The 24024-nt window shown below is 39.0% G+C and overlaps 1 protein-coding gene across 1 annotated transcript in view; it reads left to right on the forward strand.

Annotated features, from left to right (window-relative positions):
• LOC124796080 (breast cancer type 2 susceptibility protein-like) overlaps positions 1–24024 on the forward strand; it is a 173362-nt gene that overhangs the window by 126746 nt on the left and 22592 nt on the right. The window contains exons 10-11 of the mRNA XM_047260165.1: positions 1419–1562; positions 22262–22398. Coding sequence (XP_047116121.1) covers positions 1419–1562; positions 22262–22398 — 281 coding nt within the window. The remainder of the gene's footprint in view (positions 1–1418; positions 1563–22261; positions 22399–24024) is intronic.

The following is a 24024-nucleotide window of genomic DNA, read 5'->3' on the forward strand; positions in this document are numbered from 1 at the left end:
CGGTTCTAGGCGCGCAGTCCGGAACTGTGCGACTGCTACAGTCGCAGGTTCAAATCCTGCCTCGGGCATGGATGTGTGTGATGTCCTTAGGTTAGTTAGGTTTAATTAGTTCTAAGTTCTAGGGGACTGATGACCTAAGATGTAAAGTCCCATAGTGCTCAGAGCCATTTGAAGCCATCATCTTCTAGCACGTATGTCATTATACCGTAACAAAGAACCAAACATGAGATAACAAAGTACTGGTACTCAAGGAAATTTACATCCCGAAAACCACATTAAAAAGCTTAATATCAGGTTGAGGCCTACTTCACTGGGAATCTGTGACTCATTTAAAAATCAGCTCTTTGATGACTAGCCATTTAGAAGAATTTAGAGCCCAGAAGATCACACATTTATGTCGGTATTAGAAAATTTACTGCCACATTTGTGTGATATATATAAAAATGTGATACGTGCGTAAAAGACCAATATTAAATGTGGAAACTTTGCTTTTCTTGTAGCAACATTAGATATATAAATTTAAACCATTAACTTTTCCTGCGTGTGTTCGCACTACTTAACAGTGATGTTGCTATTGGCTGACTACACCACGTGTCCGAAGCTCTGAATATCCGCTGTCATCGGCTGGCAAGATCATGTGACATGAGCTATGATTGGCTTACAAATATGTATCGCAATCTAGATTTCAGTGCTTCGGAAAGTAACATGCGGTGTTTGGTGGAATTCGAATTTATACTTTCGTAATACGCAAATATGCAGTGTACTTGTTGCTGCACATCAAACATCTTTCCAAAAGATGTTTTTTTTCCCCTGAGTTTCGTTTTCTAAAGCACCGGGAAATTCTACGCCCGTGTATAGAACCATAACCATTCAAAGGATTGATAAGTTATACAGTTCCGAGAGAAAATATACTGTCAGTTAACAGGGAAAAACTATGTCTCCACCCGGGAGATAGTGTATTTTTAACCGTGAAATCCGGGAATTTTTTTTCCTTGTCCACGTATACACTCTGACTACTTTGCTATGATTATTGCTATGTGTATTGTGATTCAAAAATATTTTCCTAACAATTGTTGTTATCACACTATTTCCCACTCTTGTCGTAAATCCATTTTTGTTCCACATTTTTTTGTTGTCTTGTAGATGGAAAGTTTATTCAAATATATACTCATCTCTCTCATTACCCAATTTATCATAAAATTTGTTAGTGTGATACCTATAGATTCTGAAAAGTAACATAGTATGAAGAAGAAACAGACATATAGTTTTCTGATAGTAATCCTGATATAAGTGAATTAGTTAACATAGTAGATGCATCAGATGAGAAACAATATTATTTAATGTGTGGATAGCATGTTAGACTTAGAATGCTTCCAATTTTGTGTTAGTATGATTTTCGACTAATGTTTTGCATACAGTCTTTGCTGACTGAGGAGCAGCAAAATGCTGTTGCTAACTATCAGCAGATGCGCCAACAGCAGTTGTTACAAGAACTGGAGTCAAGAGTTCGCAAGAGAATAGAAGAAGAAAGAAGTGTGACTTCATCATTAGCGTTACTGAAGGTGAGTTGAATGACTCATTAAGTTTTTCTAATTAAACTGATGTTCCTGTAAAACTAAATTAGCTGCTATAGGAAATGTGTTTGCTTAAAGCACAGTGATATTCAGTCAACAATTGAGATGACTAAAAATTAGAGTTGAAAAGTTGTAACACACATAATTTGTATGAAATGCACTCACAGCTCTGAATATAGACAACCATCAGCTGTATAATGGAAGATCGCCAACCAAAATTTTGTGCCACATTGGGACTCAAACCCAGATTTCCTGCTTATCACGACCAGTTGCCTTACCATTAGTCTATCCAAGCACGAATCACGTCCAGAGCAAAACTTCTGTATGTTGTTAACCATGTGTCTACAACCTGCACATGTACATTCATTATGTATATTCCTGTACAGGGGAGACATTTTAATTGAAAGTCACTTGATTGGTGTCAGTGGATAAATACAATATTGCTGTGCGTGTGTTGTTCAGAAGTATGAGGCAAAATTCCTTTGGACATGCATGCATATTGTATTTATCTGCCGACACCAGGAAGTGACTTACAATTAAAATGTCTTCTCTGTATGGGAATACACGTAATGAATGTACGAGTGCAGGTTGTAGACACATGGCTGATGACATATGAGAGTTTGGGTCTGGCTGTGAGTCATGCTCCCATAGCCTAATGGTAAAGCAACGACTTGCGATAAGTGTGAAATCCAAGCTGGAGTCCCAATCTGGCACAAATTTTAATTGTCTTCATTCCATTGTATGGCTGACGGTTGTACAGATTTGTCACTGTGAATGCCTTTCATGTATTTCATGATGGCTGTAGTTGCCACAGTGCCTGTTCCTCTGAGCAACACAGGCACTACCAATCGCATTTAATTTTTACCTATTCCATTCGTGAACACATTCCAAGTCAGTACAAGAATGAGATTGCAGAACCATTTTTAAGGAATTGTGCCAAAAGTTTCCATTTTGTAAGATTTCTGGATTGGATCACATCAAACATTCAGCTGTTTACATCTTTATTTATGGAGTAAATTCCATACAGACATAAATTTGTTGCATGAGTTTGTTGTGACAGTTGTACAAATATTTATTTACAGAAAATCTATAATTACATTATAACGGCAGGAAAACACATGAACTGATTTGTCTGTTTGAATCTGTATCCTACATCCCTACAAACAACAGGACCATTAGCCTTCTGAATACCATGGTGAAGGTTGTGGAACCTTTGATCCTCCACTGCATTTGCCAGCCTCTGACAGTAGCTGGGACAACCCACCCAGAACAGTTCAGTTTCACTTCCCACCCGTCATCCGTACTATAAGTCCTTAGGGTCGCAGAACATGTCAGCAAGGGCCTTAACTACACAGTGTGAATCCCAGGAAATTTTCTGGGCCTGCAAAATGCTTATGACAGGACTTGGCAGGACAATCTTGTATACAAAATGCTGACATGGACAACTATCGTGGACATCTGTATCGAGATTGTGGATGATTACTCCTGTGATAGAACCATTTTGGCTACTCAGCAAGGAAAACAGTCGAGTGTATATCGTATGTTGTTGTGTACCCCTCAAAGCTCTGTATTGTCTCCCACCTTCTTTAAAATTTATTTTAATGATATGTCAGTCATCCCACACTGCCAACTGGCACAGTACACCGATAATACGGCACTCTAAACAACTGGTCGCAACATCCATCAAACAGCTCCAGAGCCAGGTGAATGACTGTGGCAGTCCTTCACCAAACAGCATCCTTTCCTTTGCCACAACATCACTATTGCAGCCTCCGGATCCCATGATCCCGGATACCAAATATCTAGGTGTCCGGATGGATAACAAATTGCTCTTCCACTGACATGCGGAGTACATCGCCCAAAAGGAGTAGAAACTGATAAAAACATTGTACTCACTCTTCAACAGTGGAAAACTGAACTTAACATCAAGCTCCGACTGTACCTTATCATTATCCACCCTTCCCTCACCTATAGCTCCACTTGTGGCGCATGATAAGTGCCTCCTGGATGTAGACCCTCCAGCACTTTCAGAGTAAGGTGCTTCAGTGGAGCCTGCAGGCCCCTCCACTCATGATTGTTACCCTACATGAGGAGACAAATATGCTCCCTCTAAGAACTCTTAGTTTAGGGGGTAGCGTCTTTGATTGGTAACCAAAACATCCTCAGTTCTGGATTCGAAACGCACCGCCGCTTAAATTTGGGGGCCGTGGGGGGGGGGGGGGGGGGGGGGGGGGGGAGGAATCATCAGCAATGGCGGCCGAAGACTTCCACCATAAGAAGTCACCCTCATTCAGCCAATGCCCTTATCAAAGAGAGTGGAGGAGCATATAGAGGTTCAGGGCACTCTCTTGTCCTTGGGATGGGTGGGAAATTGCCCTGAAAGATGGGAGAATCAGCAATGATCAACAGCATGAAGATGCAGAAGGCAATGGAAACCACTGCATTGAAGATGCAATGTGTATCCACAGAACATGTTATGTCAGTAGTTTGAACTTGGTAGGGGAGCTAGAAAATCTGAAAAGCAAATTCTAAGGCTCAATCTACATGTAGTGGGGGTTAGTGAAGTGAAATGGAAGGAAGACAAGGATTTCTGGTCAGACGAGAATAAGGTAATATCAGCAGCTGCAGAAAATGGTATAACAGGAGTGGGATTCATTAGGGATAGGAAGGCAAGGCAGAGAGTAAATTACTGTGAACATTTCAATGATAGGGTTATTCTCGTCAGAATTGACCGCAAGCCAATGACAACAATAGTCCAGGTATGCATGCCAATTTTGCATGCCATAGGTGAACAGATAGATAAATTATATGAGGATATTGAACATGTAATTCAGTATGTAAAGAGAGATGAAAATCTAACAATAATGGGGGATTGGAATGCAGTTGTAGAGGAGAAGAAAGGGTTATGGGAGAATATGGACTTGTTAGTAGAAATGAGAGAGGATAAAAACTAAACGAGTTCTGCAGTAAATATCAGTTAGTAATAGCAAATACTCTGTTCACAGGGTGTGCACACTCTGAGAAATTCAGGAAAAATGAGGGAATTTTTTCATCCGGGAGAAAACTGGGAAAAACCCGGGAACTTTTTAGAATTTCAGGAATTTTTCATTGACTTCAGTTAATTTTTTGTAATTTTGACTGGCAAGAACTGATGTATAGCAAAATTTGTCAAAGGCTTTAGGACGAAGACTATGGAATACTTCATAACAATAAACTGCTGCTGACGAGCATGACGTCACAACTGTTTACACTAAGTTCATTTGAGCAGTTGCCTGCCGGCACACGGGCTTGCGCAGTTGAGTTCTGTACAGGCAGTATCTTCTCCCGCTTCCTGCTACTTGAAGTGTGACTGTTAGCTGTATCAACAGTAGCAGCAAGCAGCCAGATGCTACCCAGAAAAATGTTTCTGGCATGCCTGACCTGCAGATTACCACATGCGCATAGCAGTCTGGGTTGTAGTGGAGAATGGGTTAGTCTCCACGTAAGCCGTGTTTACATTTAGTGATTTTGCTGTTTTCATTTACATATCTCACATCAAATGAAAACAAAACGGATTTCTGTGGTTGGGAGCTATCAAGTGAATTAAAATGCATTCACATAATTAAGGAAGGCTAACATTTGTTTTTGGTTTGAGTTTTCTGATTTTATTTCCACGTTTTTGCAGTCAGTTGTCTTGCAGAATAATGAAGTTATTTTTGTCAGTTTGCCAAAAAATATGGCTTTTATTAATCTTTTTCCCAGAGGCAGTCAATTTATTAGAAATGAAGTGTTTTGTTCCGCACTATTGGTTAGTTTCAACTGTTCACTGAATTTCAGGGACACATTTTCATCTTCTGGCAAATATGGCATTATGGCATAATAAAGAACCAAACATGAGATAATATAGTGCTGGTACTCCAAGAAAATGTGTGTCCAGAAAACTGCACTCAAATCTTAATATCAGATTGGGGCACATTAAGCTGAATTATGCATTATGCATATGGTGTACAAAATTCCACCGCTCTTGGAGTATCCTATTTCTTTTATTTCATCATGTAAGATCTGTTAATATATGTACGAACATACGGGCTTCGTACATCATCATAGCTGCCCATGTGCATAAACGTCTGTTTTCTGGCGCTCTCTGGCAACTGCTGAAATGAAGCTATTCTAACAGATTGTGAGCAGATATTGCGAATGGTGTTTTTAAAAGCATTAGTTTCAAAATAAATTTCCTTTTATGTAAGATGAATTATGTTACATGTGCAAATGTGCGGTGAATTTCTTAAATCACAGAGCGTTTGACTCCCATTTAAAACTTAACATATTGAGGGCTAGTCTCTTAGAAGAATTTCGCCTCAAGACCAATATTATATGTGAAAGCTTAGCTTTTCTTGTAGCTACACTATGTACATTAATTTAAACCATTAACTTTTCCTATTTGTGTGTTCACACTACTTAACAGCTATGTTGCTATTGGCTGACTACAACATGTGTCCTATGCCCTGAGCACCTGCTGTCATAGGCTGGCGAGTTCACGTAACATGAGCTATGACTGGCTTACAGAAGCGCATTTTAATCTTGATTTCAGTGCTTTGGAAAATAATGTGTTGTTTTGAATTATACTTTCGTAATATGAAAATCACAGCATAAATTTTGCTGTACACCACAGATCTTTCCAGTTCGGTTTTTCTTCTTCTTCTCCTTCTTCTTCTCTGAAGTTCCACACTGATGTATAAATCTTTTACCATTCAAAGGATTGATATTTTTACAGTTCCAAGGGAAAGTATACTGTCACTTATCATGGAAAAGTGTATTCACCTTGGAAGAAGTGTATTTAAATCCAGGATTCTTTTCTTGTCCGTTTATTCACCCTGGTTCAAGAATCACAAGAGATGGAGATATAATTGGAAAAGACCGGGAGATACGCGAAGATTTCAGTTAGATTACGTCATGGGCAGGCAGAAATTCCAAAATCAGATACTGGATTGTAAGGCATACCCAGCAGCAGATATAGACTCAGATCACGATTTAGTAATGATGAAGAGTAGGCTGAAGTTTGAGACTAGTTAGGAAAGATAAGTACACAAAGAAATGGGATACGGAAGTCCTACAAAATGAAGAGATGTGTTTGAAGTTCTCTGAGGCTATACGCACAGTGATAATGGATTAATGGATAGCTCAGTAGGCAGCACAGATGAAGAGGAATGGACATCTATAAAGATGGCAATCACAGAAGTTGGAAAGAAAACCACAGTTACAAGGAAGACAACTGCGAAGAAACCATGGATAATAGATTAAATACTTCAGTTAATCAATGAAAAAAGGAAGTACAAAGATGTTCAGGAATACAGAAATACAAGTCACTTAGGAACAAAGTAAGTAGGAAGTTCAGGAAAGCTAAGGCAAAAGGGCTTCATGAAAAATGTGAAGAAATTGAAAAATAAATGTTTGTCGGAAGGACGAATTCAGCATATAAGAAAGTCAAAACAACCTCAAAATGGTTCAAATGGCTCTAAGCACTATAGGACTTAACATCTGAGGTCATCAGTCCCCTACACTTAGAACTACTTAAACCTAACCAACCTAAAGACATCACACACATCCATGCCTGAGCAGGATTCGAACCTGTGACCGTAGCAGCAGCAGCAGTGCGGTTCTGGACTGAAGCACCTAGAACCGCTCGGCCACAGCAGCAGGCCAAAACATCCCATGGTGAAATTAAAGACAAGCAACATTAAGAGTTCAAAGGGAACTCCACTGTTAAATTCAGAGGAGAGAGCAGATAGCTGGAAAGAGTACTTTGAATGCCTTTATGAGGGGGAAGACTTGTATGATCCCATGATAGTAGAGGAAAGGAAGAAACATGAGTTGACAGGGAAGAAATAGGGGATCCAATATTAGAATCACAATTTTAAAAAGCTTTGGAAGACTTAAGATCTAATAAGGCAGAAGGGATAGATAACATTCCATCAAAATTTCTAAAACTATTGGGGGAAGTGACAACAAAATTACTCTTCACTTTCATGTGTTGAATGTATGAGAGTGGCGATGTACATCAGACTTTTGGAAAAATGTCATCCACGCAATTCCAAAGCTATCAAGAGCCGACAAGTGCAAGAATTGCCACACAATCAGCTTCACAGCACATGCATCCAGGTTGCTGACAAGAACAACATACAGAAGAATGAAAAAGAAAATTAAGGATCTGTTACATGACAATCAGTTTGACTTTAGGAAAGATAAGGCACCAAAGAAGCAGCTCTGACATTGCAGTTGATAATGGAGACAAGACTGAAGAAAAATGGAAACACATTCGTAAGATATGTCAACCTGGAAAAACTGTTAGATTAGATTAGATTAATACTTGTTCCATAGATCATGAATACGACACTTCGTAATGATGTGGAACGTGTCAGGTTAATAAGAGATGTCTGTACAAGATATTGCATTATACAAAATATTGCATGACACTAATGTTTAAGTTATTGTTCTCCCCCCCCCCCCCCCCCACCGCCCCTCTAATTTATATCTAAAAATTCAGCCAATGAGTAGGAGGAGTTGTCATCTAGAAATTCTTTTAATTTATTTTTAAATGTTAATTGGCTATCTGCCAGGCTTTTGATGCTGTTTGGTAGGTGACCAAAGACTTTTGTGGCAGCATAATTTACCCCTTCCTGTGCCAAAGTCAGATTTAACCCTGCATAGTGAAGATCATCCTTTCTCCTGGTGTTATAGCTATGCACACTGCTATTACTTTTGAACTGGGTTGGATTATTAACAACAAATTTCATAAGTGAATATATATACTGTGAGGTTACTGTGAGGATCCCTAGATCCTTAAATAGATGTCTGCAGGATGACCGTGGGTGGGCTCCAGCAATTATTCTGATTACATGTTTTTGAGCAATGAATACTTTTCTACTCAACGATGAATTACCCCAGAATATGATGCCATACGAAAGCAGTGAATGAAAGTAGGCATGTTGCCTCCAGTTTAGCCTCTCATCAATGGACACACCTAAAAATTTTGAAAATTCTACCTTAGCTACAGACTTCTGTTCAAAGTATATATTTATTACTGGAGTTGTGCCATTCACTGTACGGAACTGAATATACTGTGTTTTATCAAAATTTAAAGAGAGTCCGTTTGCTGAGAACCACTTAATAATTTTGTGAAAAACATCATTTACAATTACATCACTTAGTTCTTGGTTTTTGGATGTTATTACTATACTTGTATCATCAGCAAAAAGAACTAACTTTGCATCTTCATCAATGTGGAATGGTAAGTCATTAATGTATATCAAGAACAGTAAAGGACCTAAGACCGAACCCTGTGGGATCCCGTACTTGATAGCCCCCCCGTTTGAGGAATCAGCTGTTGTTTTAACATTACATGAACCACTTTTTTCAACTTTCTGCATTCTTCCAGTTAAGTATGAATTAAACCATTTGTGCACAGCCCCCCTCAAACCATAATGATTTAGCTTATCTAAAAGAATTCCATGATTTACACAATCAAAGGCCTTTGAGAGATCACAAAAAAATACCAATGGGTGATGTCTGGTTATTCAGAGCATTTAATATTTGATCAGTGAAAGCATATATAGCATTTTCTGTTGAAAAGCCTTTCCGAAAACCAAACTGACATTTTGTTAGTACTTTATTTTTGCAAATATGGGAGGCTACTCTTGAATACATTACTTTCTCAAAAAATTTTGATAGAGCTGTCAGAAGAGAGATTGGGCGGTAGCTGTTGACATCCGACGTATCCCCCTTCTTATGCAACGGTTTTACAATGGCATATTTCAGTCTATCGGGGAAAACACCCTGCTCCAAAGAGCTATTACATACGCGGCTGAGAATCCTACTTATCTGTGGGGAACAAGCTTTAAGTACCTTGCTGGAAATGCTATCAATTCCGTAAGAGCTTTTACTTTTCAGTAAGTTTATTATTTTACTGATTTCAGTGGGAGAGGTTGGTGGAATTACAGTTGTTTCAAACTGCACAGGTATGGCCTCTTCTATTAGTAGCCTTGCCTCTTCTGGTGAAGATCTGGATCCTATTTTCTCCACAACATTTAAAAAATGATTATTGACAATATTTTCAATTTCTGATTGTTTGTCAGTACACTTGTCATTCAGTTTTATGGCACTAAAGTCTTCCTGTGCTCTTGGTTGCCCTGTTTCCCTTTCAATAATATTCCAAATTGCGTTAATTTTATTATCAGAGTTACTGATCTCAGACATGATACAAATGCTTTTGGACTTTTTAATAACTTTTCTTAGTACCGCACAATAGTTTTTATAATATTGAACAATTTCGGGGTCAGTACTCCCTCTTGCTGTTAGATACAGTTCTCTTTTAAGGTTGCAAGATATTCTTATTCCTTTAGTTAGCCAAGATTTTTTATATGTGCTCTTGGAATTATGTTTAGCTATTTTCTTGGGAAAACAATTTTCAAATACCCTTAAAAATGTATCGTGAAATAAGTTATATTTCAAGTTTGCATCGGTTTCCTTATTCACTTCATCCCAGTCTAGCTGCTGTAGGCTTTCCCTAAAGTTTGCAATATTTATATTGTTAATTGAACGCACTGCTTTGAAAGTCTGATTTGATATACTGCATGGAGCTATGTCATGTACTGTAACTAGCCATGCACCATGATCTGAAAGACCATTCTCAACAGGATAAGCATTCTTGGTATATAAAAAAGTTATCTATCAATGTACTGCTGTTCTTTGTTATCCAAGTAGGAAAATCAATGACGGGGGCTGAAATTGAAAGAACTGAGTAATACTACAAGGTCATTTTTCCTATTACACTCTTTCAGGGAATCAACATTGCAATCCCCACAAATGATAATTTGCTTCGCCCTGTCCGACAGATAGCACAACAAAGCATACAAGTTTTCTATAAATAGCTGGAAATTCTCTGAGGCGGACCTATACACTGTTACAGTTATGAAAGTGCCATTACTTTGTTTAAGTTCAGTGGCACATGCTTCCATATGTTGCTCTACACAAAAATTTTTAGTTTCTAAATTTTTTACACTGTGTAAGCTTTAGACATATATGGCAACTCCTCCTCTCATCATATTATCTCTACTTGCATGTGCAGCTAATTTGTACCCATTGATGCAAACCTTTTGTATATCAGTGACAATGTGATACTGAGACAGGCATAGTACATCTATTAAATTCTCAGTTTCTATATCTTCTAAACAAAGCAGAAGCTCATCAATTTTATTCTTCAATCCCCCAATATTTTGATGAAATATACTAACATTATTTTTCACTTTACTTTTGTGAGTATCTTGAACTTTTTTAACATCTTTAGTAGTTGCCTGGCTGAGTTTCCCACTGGACACTGATCTTATACTAAAAAAGAGTTTACACCATGAGATGTAGTTCCTCCCCCCTGCTGTCAGCCCAGCCAGTTTACTCTTCCCTTTCTTGTTGAGGTGTAGTCCATGTCTAGTATAGTCCCACCTGCAGAGTGAATCAACAGAAACCACACCAATGTGTGACCCTGCACCAGATCCAAGTAGCCGTTCCAACTCCAAATTAACTCTCCTGACAGAAGAGCTCAAATGAGGTCGGTCGTGGCGCATCAGAACCGACACAAACCCAACACTGGTATGACTCGATGTTGATGCAATCTTTGCCAGGTCACACTCTCTGCTGTACCCCAGATCTCTGTCAATACTGTTGCCCGGCCCACCCACAATAACCACGGTATCTTCCTTAGTAAAGCCTCTACATAGTGAACCTAAATCCTCTGTAACCTGCCCCAGTCCAGCACTAGGTTTGAAAAAACTTGTGACCTGGTATTCTGACCCTAATTCATCTTGCAGAAGTTGGCCCACACCCCTAGCATGCGAACTACCTAGCAACAAGACTTTCTTTCTCTTTGCAGACTTCCCTACATTCTTATTCAATTTGCTGCTGAAAGCTTGTTGAGCCCTGTCTACATCTACTTCTGTGAGAGGCTCATCAGTTTCTGACTGAGGCAACAGGTCAAACCTATTTTGCACATTAATAACAAAGCTGTCAGAAGAATTTCTTGGCCTGTTCCTTATGCCTGTTGCCACTTCTCACCCCTGTTTACCCTTCTCCCCCCTATAACCTGCCCAGTTTTCGCCTAGCCTCATCTAACTCAGCCTGAAGGGCAGCAATTTTCCCCTCCTGTTCCACAATCTTTCTATCTCTACTGCGTAGCCTACAGAACCACTGATGAGTCTCGCTCATTTTCCCAATTCCCACGCCACTATAATCGCCCAAATGAAAAAAGTTACTACATCCATCACACCAGACCCCGGAGATAACGACTCTACGGCACATCAGGTACTTTACACTCATGGTACAAATTGATTTTAGTGACAGAAAGACAATTAAGTTTCCGGAAAACAATGAAAATACGTGTACGAAAAATTAGGCCTACTCGCGACTATGTAAACAGTGGTTCAGAGGTTTTTTACTGGAAATTACTTAAGAGATGACGATACTCTACAAATATAAATGGGCAGCAAAGGTGTTTAGCACACTAAACTGTCAGTAAATGCACTTAAAATTGCGGTATGAAGTTTAATCTGAAAGCTCAAAAGTTCGACCTGGCCGCGATATGTAAACAAAACGAACTTTACGTGATTACTGTGAAAATACACGAGTAAGACAAAAACCTTTAATGGTACACTTGAAGAGCACCACAATTAAAGTAATAAATTAGTTTAAAGTGTTAAAAACAGTATATTACTACTTAAATTACTTATCTTGTACGAGAGCTGTGACTCAGACGTCCGTATAGCAGGCGCAGGGCTGTTTGACAATGTAAAATGGTGTTCAAAATTCTGAAAAAATGGGAGTAAGCTATAGGGAAAGGCAGGTTTTGTACGATATGTACAAAACCAAGAGGGAACAATAAGACTGGAGGAGCAGTAACGAAGTGCTCGAATTAAAAAGTGTGTAAGACAGGTATGTAGTCTTTCGCTCCTACTATTCAATCTGTAAATCAAAGAAGCCATGAGGAAAATAAAAGAAAAGTTCAATAGTCGGGTTAAAATTCAGTGTGAAAGGATATAAACCATAAGATTTGCTGATGACATTGCTATCTTGAGTGAAAGTGAAGAAGAATTACATGATCTGCTGAATGGAATGAACAGTAATGTGTACAGAATATGGGTTGAGAGTAAATCGAAACATCAGGATTGATGGTCATGAAGTTAAGGAATTCCGCTACTTAGGCAGCAAAATAACCAATGATAGATGGAGCAAGGACATCAAAAGCAAACTACCTTTGGCAAAAAGGGCATTTCTGGCCAAGAGAAGTCTACTAGTATCAAACATAGGCCTTTATTCAAGGAAGAAATTTCTGAGAATGTACATTTGCAGCACAGCATTGTATGGTAGTGAAACATATCCAGAACAGAAGAGAATTGAAGCATTTGAGATGTGCTACAGAAGAATGTTAAAAATTAGGTGGACTGATAAGGTCAGGAATGAGGAGGTTCAACAGAGAATCGGCGAGGAAAGGAATATATGGAAAACACTGACAAGGAGAAGAGACAGCATGATAACATCTGTTGAGATATGAGAGAATGACTTCCATGTTACTAGAGGAAGCTGTAGAGAGTAAAAAATACAGAGGAAGGCAGAAGTTGGAATACATCCAGCAAATAATTGAGGTGTAGGATGCAACTGCAGCTCTGAGATAAAGTTTGGAACAGGAGACGAGTTTGTGATGGGCCGCATAAAAGCAGTCAGAAGGCTGATGACTCAAAAAAAGAAAGATGTCCATTCGAGAGATGGCAAGGGGTTCCTCTACTACAAAGTGGCCATCCTGCATGACACGGTCAGCAGATTGCAACACATTAGGCACCATGACTCCCCAGCAGTGGCACTGCCACCCTCTTCCTCTTACCATCCTCAAGGGCTCAGATTTGGATCACGGCTAATGATAGCCCTGGTATGGCCACTAATAATGTGTTAGTTTTGATACAGCCACTCATTACATGAAATCCATGATATGACCACCACTACTACTGCCTATGTAATTGTTTCACTATTCACTACCAGAAACCTGGTGACACCCCCCCCCCACACCCCCCCCCCCCCCCCCCACACACACACACACACACACACACACACACACACACTGTCAGAGGGTTGTACGGAACTTCTAGTCCCACTGCCACACCATCAACGCGCAGTGCAATGACATCATCGTTAGATAGGAAAAGTTTACTCCTCCTACAAGACAGTTACACCACTATACACCGGTGATGCTGTACCACAACCTATCAAAAAAGAAGTCCCTTTAGTCAAATGCGAACTTGGTTTGAGCAGAAAGTAACATATTATACTCATGCTTTGTCAATTTGTAGCATCATACCTATTTCTGTGTGCATTTGGTTTTCTTGATGGTTTCACTTGCAGTGCCATTTCTATTGCTATGGCCACAAGTGCCCTATATGTTTCTTTAGCATCCAGTTCTTTTCTTGCAATAATATCCACATCATCTGCATAGGCCAGAACCTGCATCATTGTATTGAATATTGTGCCCGTTATGTCAATTTGAGCTGAACTTATTACTTTCTCTAGTGCTATATTAAAAAGCTTACATGAGAAAGCATCCCCTTGGTTCAGCCAACAACTAGTGTCAAAGGTTGGTGTTAAATTTCCTTGTATCTGTACATTACATAATATTTTTTCCATTGTCAGACTTACAAGGCGTATTAAGTATTGTGGTGTGCCAAGTTCATCAAGGCTTCAATAAGCTTATTTCTGTTTATGGTGTCATATGCGTCTTTAAAAACTACAAATATATGATGTATTTCAATATTGTATACTCTTGTTTTTCCAATATTTATGACAGGTTGGATATTTGGTCAGTATTTGTTTTGTCAGATCTAAAGCCTGCCTGATAGCTCCAGATTTATTTTATTGCAAAAGGTTTTACATCACTAGAAAGTGAGGAGGGTATTTTGTTTGTGCTGCTCAATAATGTAATTACTCTACAGTTTGTACATTCCAGTATACCCCCTCATTCTTTTCTTCTTTTGCTTGTGCTTTCGACCCACAGATTTTGCAGGGTCGGCATTGTTACAATCGGATTTGGCACGGTTAATTTAAAGGGGTGGCCAGATGCCCTTCCTGCCACCACCCCATACCCCCTGGGATGGAATCCGTGTACCCCAGCTGTCTGCGTCTAGTGTAAATCATGAAATAGTGCGAACATGTTTCAAATGTCTGCTGGGGACCAGCCCAGTATTCACCGAGTTGGATGTGGAAAACCGCCTAAAAACCACATCCAGGCTGGCAGGCACACCGGCCTACGTCATTTATCTGCCAGGTGGATTCGATCCGTGGTCGGTGCACCTACCGGAGTCCAGAAAGCAGCATATTAGTGCTTTCGGCTAACCTGGCGGGTCCAGTATAGCCCCTCATATGTACCATATTTTACTCCCATTTACCAATCATCTGGCTAGACTTTTTAGATTAGATTAGATTAGATTTACTTTCATTCCAATTGATCCGTAGTGAGGAGGTCCTCCTGGATGTGGAACATGTACTTGAGACCATGGCATGCAGGCATCTAACTAGATGATCTCCAGCACACATAATAAGCTGTGCTGGCAGGTTCTCATGGCTACATAGTTTATTTTTGGATGGTTTCTTTATTGCTTGCCAGATCTCTTACATTTTCCTCTTCTTCCACCTGTTGCTTTTCAGTTAGTTCCCATGCTTCAGCATTCTCTGAGTATGGTAGTTCCTTAAAGTACCTTGCCTAACGAAGTAACACTCTCTCCTGTGATGATATAAATTCACCATTTTCCCCTTTACATTGTAATGTTTTTGGTTGAAAGCCCCTTATAAGGTTATTGACCTTTCTATAGAATATCCTGCTTTCATTAGTGTTATTCAGTAATTCAACATCCTGCAACAACCTTTCAAAAAAGCTCCTTTTCTTTGTTTTAAGAATTCAGTTTTCTGCACACTTTTTTTCTCTATAGTCATCCACTAGCATTCTTGTTCTTATGGCACACATCTTTTAGTATGATTCATTCTTTGTTTTTGTTGCCTCCTCACACTCCTCATCATACCTTTCATTTGATCTAGTCTGTTGTTCCATAACAATCACTTACTCTTCAGCAGTCTGTATTTCATTTCTGAGTTTATTCCGTTACTCATTTGTGTTGTGAGTATAGTTCTGGAAGATTCCTGTCAATATGTTTTCCACATTAATGTCCTTGACTCCTTAAGTTCTGAGGAGTTATATTTAGTCTGTCTCAGAGGAGTTAATTATCAGAGTCCATATTAGAACCTCTGAAACTGTGGCAATCTAGTACAACAGAGCCATGCTTGATATCTATTAATGTATGATCAATTTGTTTCCTAGTGTTGTTGTCTGGTAATACCCAAGACACTTTTTGTACAAGTAAGCTCACTGGACAAAACGTTAGTCACCTGAGTGCTCACACAGAGGAATCATTAAGCCTTTGCAAATGATGCAGCGATCAAGTCACGCTCAGCCATGCACACACTGCCTCAGGGTAGTAGCTTTCAGTGAGACATTTATGTTTCAAGCTTACGTTGTACATAAACATGGGTAAATGCAAGAACATGACAGAGAAGCCATGAAGGGCAATAGTTTTTGCCATGTCCATGGCTATATGGTGTGTGAAGTTCCTGGATTTGTTGGTGTTTCACAGCAGACTGTTCAGTGTGCCTGCAAACAGTGCTGTAGTAAACATGGCTGTAAAACACAATATCAGAATGGCAGTCAGGAAAAGATCCTGTCAGAGAGACGGAAGACTCGTTTCACGGCTTGTGAATCACAATCTGTACCAAACCTGACAGGGATTGATGCAGGCAGTGAATGAAGGTCCATCCCATCTTGTAAGCAAGAGAACATTGTGAGGTGAACTGCAAGCAATGAACATTTGGAGTCAGTCATCTCCCCAGAGGCCATTGCTCTCACAAGCACATAAAGACCACTAAAGAGTAGTTCATTGTAATGGAAGAATATGTGCCTGATTTTCTGAACACTCCCCCACACCGTTACATCTTGATTAGCCTACAAAATCCTCTGACTTGAACCCCATAGAAAATTTGTGGGATATGTTGGAACAGCGGGTAAAAGATGACATCAGCATCCCCGCAATTTGGTGGAATTTGTAATAGGACCAGTTGAAATGAAATGATTGTGTGGCATTGTTGGCTGGGAGGCCCCATGTGTGGGGAGTTCAGCTGCCATATTGCAAGTGCTTTTTAGATGACACGCCTTGGGCGACTTGCGAGTCAAATAGGACTAGTGATAGGGTAGTTAATGAATGCCTCGATACCACTAAAAATTTAGCAGATTATATGTTACCCAATCCACAATATGTAATGGACAAAAGTTAGAAAGTATGGTTTTTCTTGATTTCTATCAGCAAATTAAACTGTATGGTTCCCTTTTATATTGAATCAACATTATTTTTGATCGTTTAACTGTAATTAACAAAAAATTATAATTAGTTAGAAAACCTGATGTGAATTAACCTACTGTGGTAAATTTCAGCAAAATTTATAATTTGATTCTTGTATGTGCACTACCACAATCCCATAGAATTGTTAGAAGAAATATCTATGTTGTAATGAAACCAATAATTAATTAGCAAAATTTGTAAATTTCAACTTACCTAAAAACAGACTTTTGAAACATTTATTAGTCATCTGATGTATTTAATGTAACTTGTGCACTTTATGTCATGTCAGTAATGAAAAGTCAGTTACACTGGTTGTAATTAACTTTTTCATTTTTGATTCTTGAACATTCTGATGTAAACACTATTGATTTTCAGTCATTTTTATACTATCAAATTATCATACAGAACTTTAACATGAAATTCTGTTTTGGCATTTTGTACTGTACCTCAGTTAATGTTAGGAATAAAATCCAACATGAAATCAAGATGTAATTAATGATTTTATGGTAGATATTGTTATTGTAACTTCATAACCAAATTTGCATAATTTGCAGAAGTCAAAAGAACAATATTTATAAATGTATTCAGAATGAATCATCATTGTTTGTCTTGAAAACTGTATTAACATTTTGTTGTAAACCATTAACTTTTCGACCGAGCGAGGTGGTGCAGTGGTTAGACACTGGACTCGCATTCGGGAGGACGACGGTTCAATCCCGCGTCCGGCCATCCTGATTTAGGTTTTCCGTGATTTCCCTAAATCGCTCCAGGCAAATGCCGGGATGGTTCCTTTCAAAGGGCACGGCCGACTTCCTTCCCCGTCCTTCCCTAATCCGATGAGACCGATGACCTCGCTGTCTGGTCTCCTTCCTCAAACCAACCAACCAACCATTAACTTTTCATTACATATTAGTAAATGTAACTGTTTTTGGCAACAGGCCAAACAACATACATTGTTAAGATAGGTTATATATTGAGTGGTGAAAAGCACTTAGTCAGTTGCAGTTTGGCCAACGTAATGAATGTAACAGTTGCTTTTTTTTTTTTTTTTTTTTAGTCATGTTGGTAGAAAACGGTTTGTTAAATGTAGACAAAAAATACATCTGTTGTGAAAAGGATTCATCAGTGTGTTGGAACATATTATTTTAACATCCAAGTTTTCATGATGTCCAAAATCCAAGCAAATCTGCAAAATACATCCCCTAATGGGCTGTATTGGTGGAGGAGATTCGATGGTAGAAAGCTAAGTACTCCACTGCAAAATCTACGTCACACTCATACTATGATGAATCTCTCATAATGAGAAGTGTTTTAGCCAGAACTGCATTTGGAGTAACATTAGAAACTGCTTGATCAAGACCTTAGTGACTGGCTTAATCTGGATGCAACATATCTGCACAGTGTTGTGGACTCACTTCTTAACTGAATCCAGGAGTTCATCAAGTCCAGGGGTGGAAATACACAGTGTTAAATGATGCTTCTAATGGTTTATCTAGTGGTGAGTAATCCGTTGTCCATTGAGCTTATATTTTTATACTGGAACCATGTCCTAGATACTGTCATGTTAAGTGATGCTGCTGGTAATCTTGCTCCAGTTCTTCGCAGAAAGTATCTTTCTCCTCTGCTGCCTTCTCCTCGGTTGGATATGTGCATTTAAGAGACTGTAGTTTCAGGATTTCCCCATTATTTGTGTACAACATATCCGTGGACATATTGTTTTGAATCCTATCACTAGTTGTTCAGTGCTTTGGTTCACTATAAATCCCACACCAAATCTGTGTTCACCATTGTAGCTTCTGTAGTACATAGTATGCTGTCGTTTGTGGAAGGTACCCTGTCCAATCCATTTTATCTGTTGCAAGGCCATGATATCCACCTTGCATGATTTCAGTATTCCAATCAGGCTTCCAAGGGCCCCAATTCTGTATAATGTCTATACATTTCATGATCCAATTCTCATATTCCTTGTTAGTTTGCCATGTCTGCACCTTAAGGTCCACCTGGCGATATTTCTTTGATCTTTTGTATTAAGGCCTTTTTTTTCTAGATAAGTGTTATTAACCCATAGTCCACCCCACATTCTTTGGAGGACGATTTCTCCCACTCTCTTCTGTCCTGATCCTGTTTCTCACTGGGGTTGCATATCCAATCTTCCAGAGGGTTTCTCAGGTTCCTGGAGTTCACTAACTTGGAGATGACTGACAGAATTGAGTAGGAGAGGCTAAGTGACCTTGACTTGCCAAAACTCATATTTTCTGCCTCACTGCCTGATTTGAACCCTGGTGCAATCTCTGAATGAACAAAATAAGCAACTTCTATCTTCTACTGAAGACTGTAAAATAAAAGTGAACTTGTAGGCCACTGTCGAATATTGTGTTGTAAGACATTAATGAATAATGCAAACACAATGTAACAAAAAAATCCTGTCTTCCATTTCTAGAAAGGGTAGTTACACGGTCCAGTAATATTAATGTGACCACTATCTATGTTTATGCTAAACATCCAATAACCTCTCACAGACAGCAGGTGGCAGCACTAGCAGTGGACGGTATATAAAACCTATTGTGCGATATGCAGAAAACAGCGCAATTGCTGTCGTAAGGTGGAAACGATGTGATCTATGTGACACCCAAAAGGGCGTTATTGTTGGCTTTTGGGCCAGTGGTAGAAGCAAATGACTAAGTTTGCAAACTGTTTGCACACCACCATGGTTGAAGTATGCTATCCAAAACCAGTGCTGAGGCAACTGTGGTGCACCATGGGCCGTAGATGACAATGATGAACAATGGTTGGGGAGATGTGTACATGCAAATAGACATGCGCAACTGACCTCCCATGGACCAAGTGGCTAAACACAGTATCTCCTCAGTGACAATTCAGCGAATGTTGCTGCTTATCGGCCTCTGCAGCATGTGCCTGGTTCCAGAACTCGTGCTGATGGCTGTATATTATTTATGAAGGCTGGAATTTTCGTGCCAGTGCCACAACTGGACATCCACTGAGTAGCGACAGGTGGCATTTTCAGATGAATCACATTTTATGCCCCATCGAACAGGTGGCTGTTGGCTTTTACAGTATGAAACGTCTGAAAGCAAACCCCCTGCAACAATTGTTGCAAGGGTTCAGGTAGCTTTTTTCTTTGTTCCTCAGGACGATGGCATCTACCAGCATGATAATGCATTGTGTCACAGCTTGCAGTATATATCTGTGGTTTGAAGAACACCAGGGTAAGTACTGTATCCCCTGGCCACCAAACTCCCCAGAATTTGAACCCAGTCAAGAATCTGCGGGACCTCCCCGATTGGGCTGATAATGCTATGCATTTCAACCAGGAAACCTAGCGCAGCTGGCAACGGCACTGGAATTGGCATGACTCCTCATCTCTGTTGGTACCTTTCAGAACTTCATTGACTCTCTTCCTGCACATTTTACAGTGGTCTGTGCTGTGAAAGGTGGTTATTCAGGCCTTTGACAGGTGGTCACATTAATCTGACTGGACAGTGTATTTTATCGTGCCTGGACAGTGTACTTTTTTCTTGATAACTATTGAAACTAAAATAAAATTTCAAGAACGTGTATATTTACAGTTTTAAATTGTCATTTGTAGTTACATCTAAAAAGTAGGATTCCTGTTTCACTTACTCTTTACTAGTGGCCATTTCAAATCAGGCCCCCCCGCATTCAGCCTTGTTAGATTCTGCTACTGATCTCTCTACAAATAAAAGGATTTTTCTGTCTGTACACTGTTAAAAGTGTTAATATAACATTCTAAATCTATGTACTGAAACAGATAATGAACCAACCTTGGAACCAATGAGATTCACAAATTCAGATGTTTTGAGAAGAGCACAGTGTGCTCTTGATGCTAAGTGTGTAAATAGTAACATCATTTGCATCAGTATTGAGAAATTCAAATGTGTTTGCCAAGTATTTCAATTGTGTGTAGATGATTGATGATTTGGTGACCAACAAATGTATTACCTTCTAAGAAAGTTCAGAAAGGTGCATGTTGAACAGTTATGAGACCAGCTGTCTGAACATGCTTATGTGCATATTTTCAGTATAATTAAGCAGAACTCATGACTGACCACATTTATCATATTTCAGAACACATAAAAAAGCACCAAGAAGGAATTTCCGAATGGGATGAAAATCAGTAGATGTGATGTACATGTACAGACAAACAAATGATTACAATTTCAGATAAATTGGATGATTCATTCAAGTTAATGAGCTTCACAAATTGAGCAAGTTAATAACACGTTGGTCTACCTCTGGCACTTATGCAAGCAGTTATTCATCTTGGAATTGATTGATAAGGTTGTTGGGCTTCCTTCTGAGGGATATCATGCCAAATTCTGTCCACTTGGTCCATTAGATGTGTCAAAATCCTGAGCCAGTTGGAGCACCTGCCAATAATGCTCCAAACATTCTCAGTTGGATAGAAATCTGGCGATCTTGCTGGCCAAGGTAGGATTTGGCCAGCATGAAGACAAGCAGTAAAACCTCTCGCAGTGTGCAGGCAGGCATTATTTTGCTGAAATGTAAGCCCGGATTGGTTGCCACGAAGGGCAATAAAATTGGACATAGAATATTGTCAATATATGGCTACGCTGTAAGGGTGCCACAGATGACAACCAAAGGCATCCTGCTATGAAAAGAAATGGCACCCAGACTAAATCACCTGGTTGTCAGGCTGTTGGTGGTTGACAGTCAGGTTAGTATCCCACTACTGTCCAGGATGTCTCCTGACACATCTGGAACCTCATTGACTGGAGTAGATCTGTCTTCAGTGAGGAACCCCACTTCGAGTTTTGCCCTGATGACCAGTCCTTTTCCATCTCCTAGTAATCTTTAGGCTTTGATCATTAAAGGACAAATGGACTGATGAGCTCAAATGCTTTGTCCCTTTCAACTTTCCCAAATATTAACTCATTTGTTGCTATTTTTGTCCAGTGCCATCATTGTAGCACTGTGTGATTCATTTTAGCATTGGAACAGGTGCCAATCACAATCTGTAAGAGGACACTGTTAGATGGTAATTGTCTACCAGTGTTCTCCATTTGAAGACAACAGACAGGTATCTCAAGGAAATGTTGTAGCTCTTGTACAGTTTAATCCTGCAATGAACATTGTATTCATTATATAATGTTGCTAGATGTAATGATCTTCACTATTTATATTTTATATAATTGGAAAATGCAGTGTAATACAGCCCTCTTTTTTTGTGCTCAGGTTCGCTGTCTGGATGCTAAAGACTGTTCTGCTAGGTCAGCAGTTCTTTCCATTTGGCGCCCTTCAGAAGATCTCTTAACACTGTTCCAGGAGGGAAGTGCATTGAAGATATTTAGCATCACTGCCAATGGATTAAGGTAACTGCTAGAAATGACATTTAGTCCATAAAATAGGTCTGTATCTCTATTACCCAGTTTCATTTTTCTCTCAATTTTATGGTGACGATAGTTGATCATTCTTGCTGGTGGCTGTACTACCAAAATCACCATATTGTGATACCATTCTACCGTGATGAAGTGTGTACAGAGGGAATGAGAAATTCAAATTATGATAATTGAAAAACTCAGGAAATTGATCACACAACAAAATAGTGTATGTGACAATTCTAATGAGCAGTATATGACTGTCAGTGAAGTTGTTAATCGTGTGCATGGAAAGCATAGCAGCTGCCAATACCCGCAGCCAAAATTTTCTAAGAAGGATACCTGCGTTAAAAGGAAATTCTGGACATGAAACAATAGCTGATCAAGATATTGTAAGAGTAGATTTGGTAGTATACATATTGCTACAATAAATGTAATGTTTCAACATTTTTGGTGATATTTGCAAGTGTTCATTTCTCAGTGTTACTATTTTATTCCCATTACCTTATTCTCTGTTTTACCAAATTCAGTTTAGAAGGATTTTACACAACAGAAACCAAAACTACATGAATTATTGTAAGTAAAATGTAGAACAAATTGTTTACCTTAATCACATTTTCAGATATTCAGAAACCATGAGATGAACAATATTTACAATTCAGTAAACAAGTATTCCAAGAGCATTAAAAATTTAAAGCACAAAGTTCAGTGTGATGGATGAGCTTGCTTTATGAAGCAAGTTTCTCAAGATGTGGTGTAATAGCAGAAACAGCCACTCCAAGGTCTTTGCTTAAATTTAGCTGTGAATGGTAGTTCAACTTTGTAGTTACCAGAGCTGAAAAGCCAGTGTTGCAGAAGTATGTTGCTGCAAAGGGATTCAGGCTCTTCATTGCAGTTTGGCTCAGTGACAGGAATTCCTTGCTAATATATATCCGCGACTCCAACAAAAACTCTTCATTAAATGTACTCTTCGTTGAAGTATAACAAGGGACATCAATAAATTTGTTCTTGCTCTTTTATACTGTATTTAGACATGATGGACCAGGAGCATTTTTGAATGGATTTTTATTCCAAATACATTTATTAAAATCATCGCTGAAGCACTTTTTGAAGTGAAATTTTTGCATTGCAGATGATGAAAAAGGCAGGCTTTTATCTCCGCTAGTAATATCACTCTAACAGTGATGCTAGAGTAGGGAACACATATAGGCCCATATTATCAACGTTGATAATGCAGTACCATTTTGGAACATATATTGTGTTCAAATATTATGAATTAACACAAAGAGAACGGTCTATTGACACAAAGTTAACATGGATTTAGAGAACATTGTTCTTTTGAAACATAACTAGCTCTTTACTCACACAAAGTGTTGAATGCTTTCGGCAAGGGATTTCAAATTGATTCCGTATTTCTAGATTTATAATCAAATTGCATGCTTATGGAGTATTGTCTCAGTTATGCAACTGGATTCATGATTTCCTGTCAGAGACTTCATTGTTTGCAGTAATTGACAGGAACTCATCGAGTAAAACAGAAGTGATTTCTGGCATTCCCCAAGGTAGTGTTATAGATCCTCTGCTGTTCTTTATCTATTTAAATGATTTAGGAGACAATCT

Source organism: Schistocerca piceifrons, chromosome 4 (assembly GCF_021461385.2).
Source record: "Schistocerca piceifrons isolate TAMUIC-IGC-003096 chromosome 4, iqSchPice1.1, whole genome shotgun sequence".
In the NCBI taxonomy this organism is placed as follows: domain Eukaryota; kingdom Metazoa; phylum Arthropoda; class Insecta; order Orthoptera; family Acrididae; genus Schistocerca; species Schistocerca piceifrons.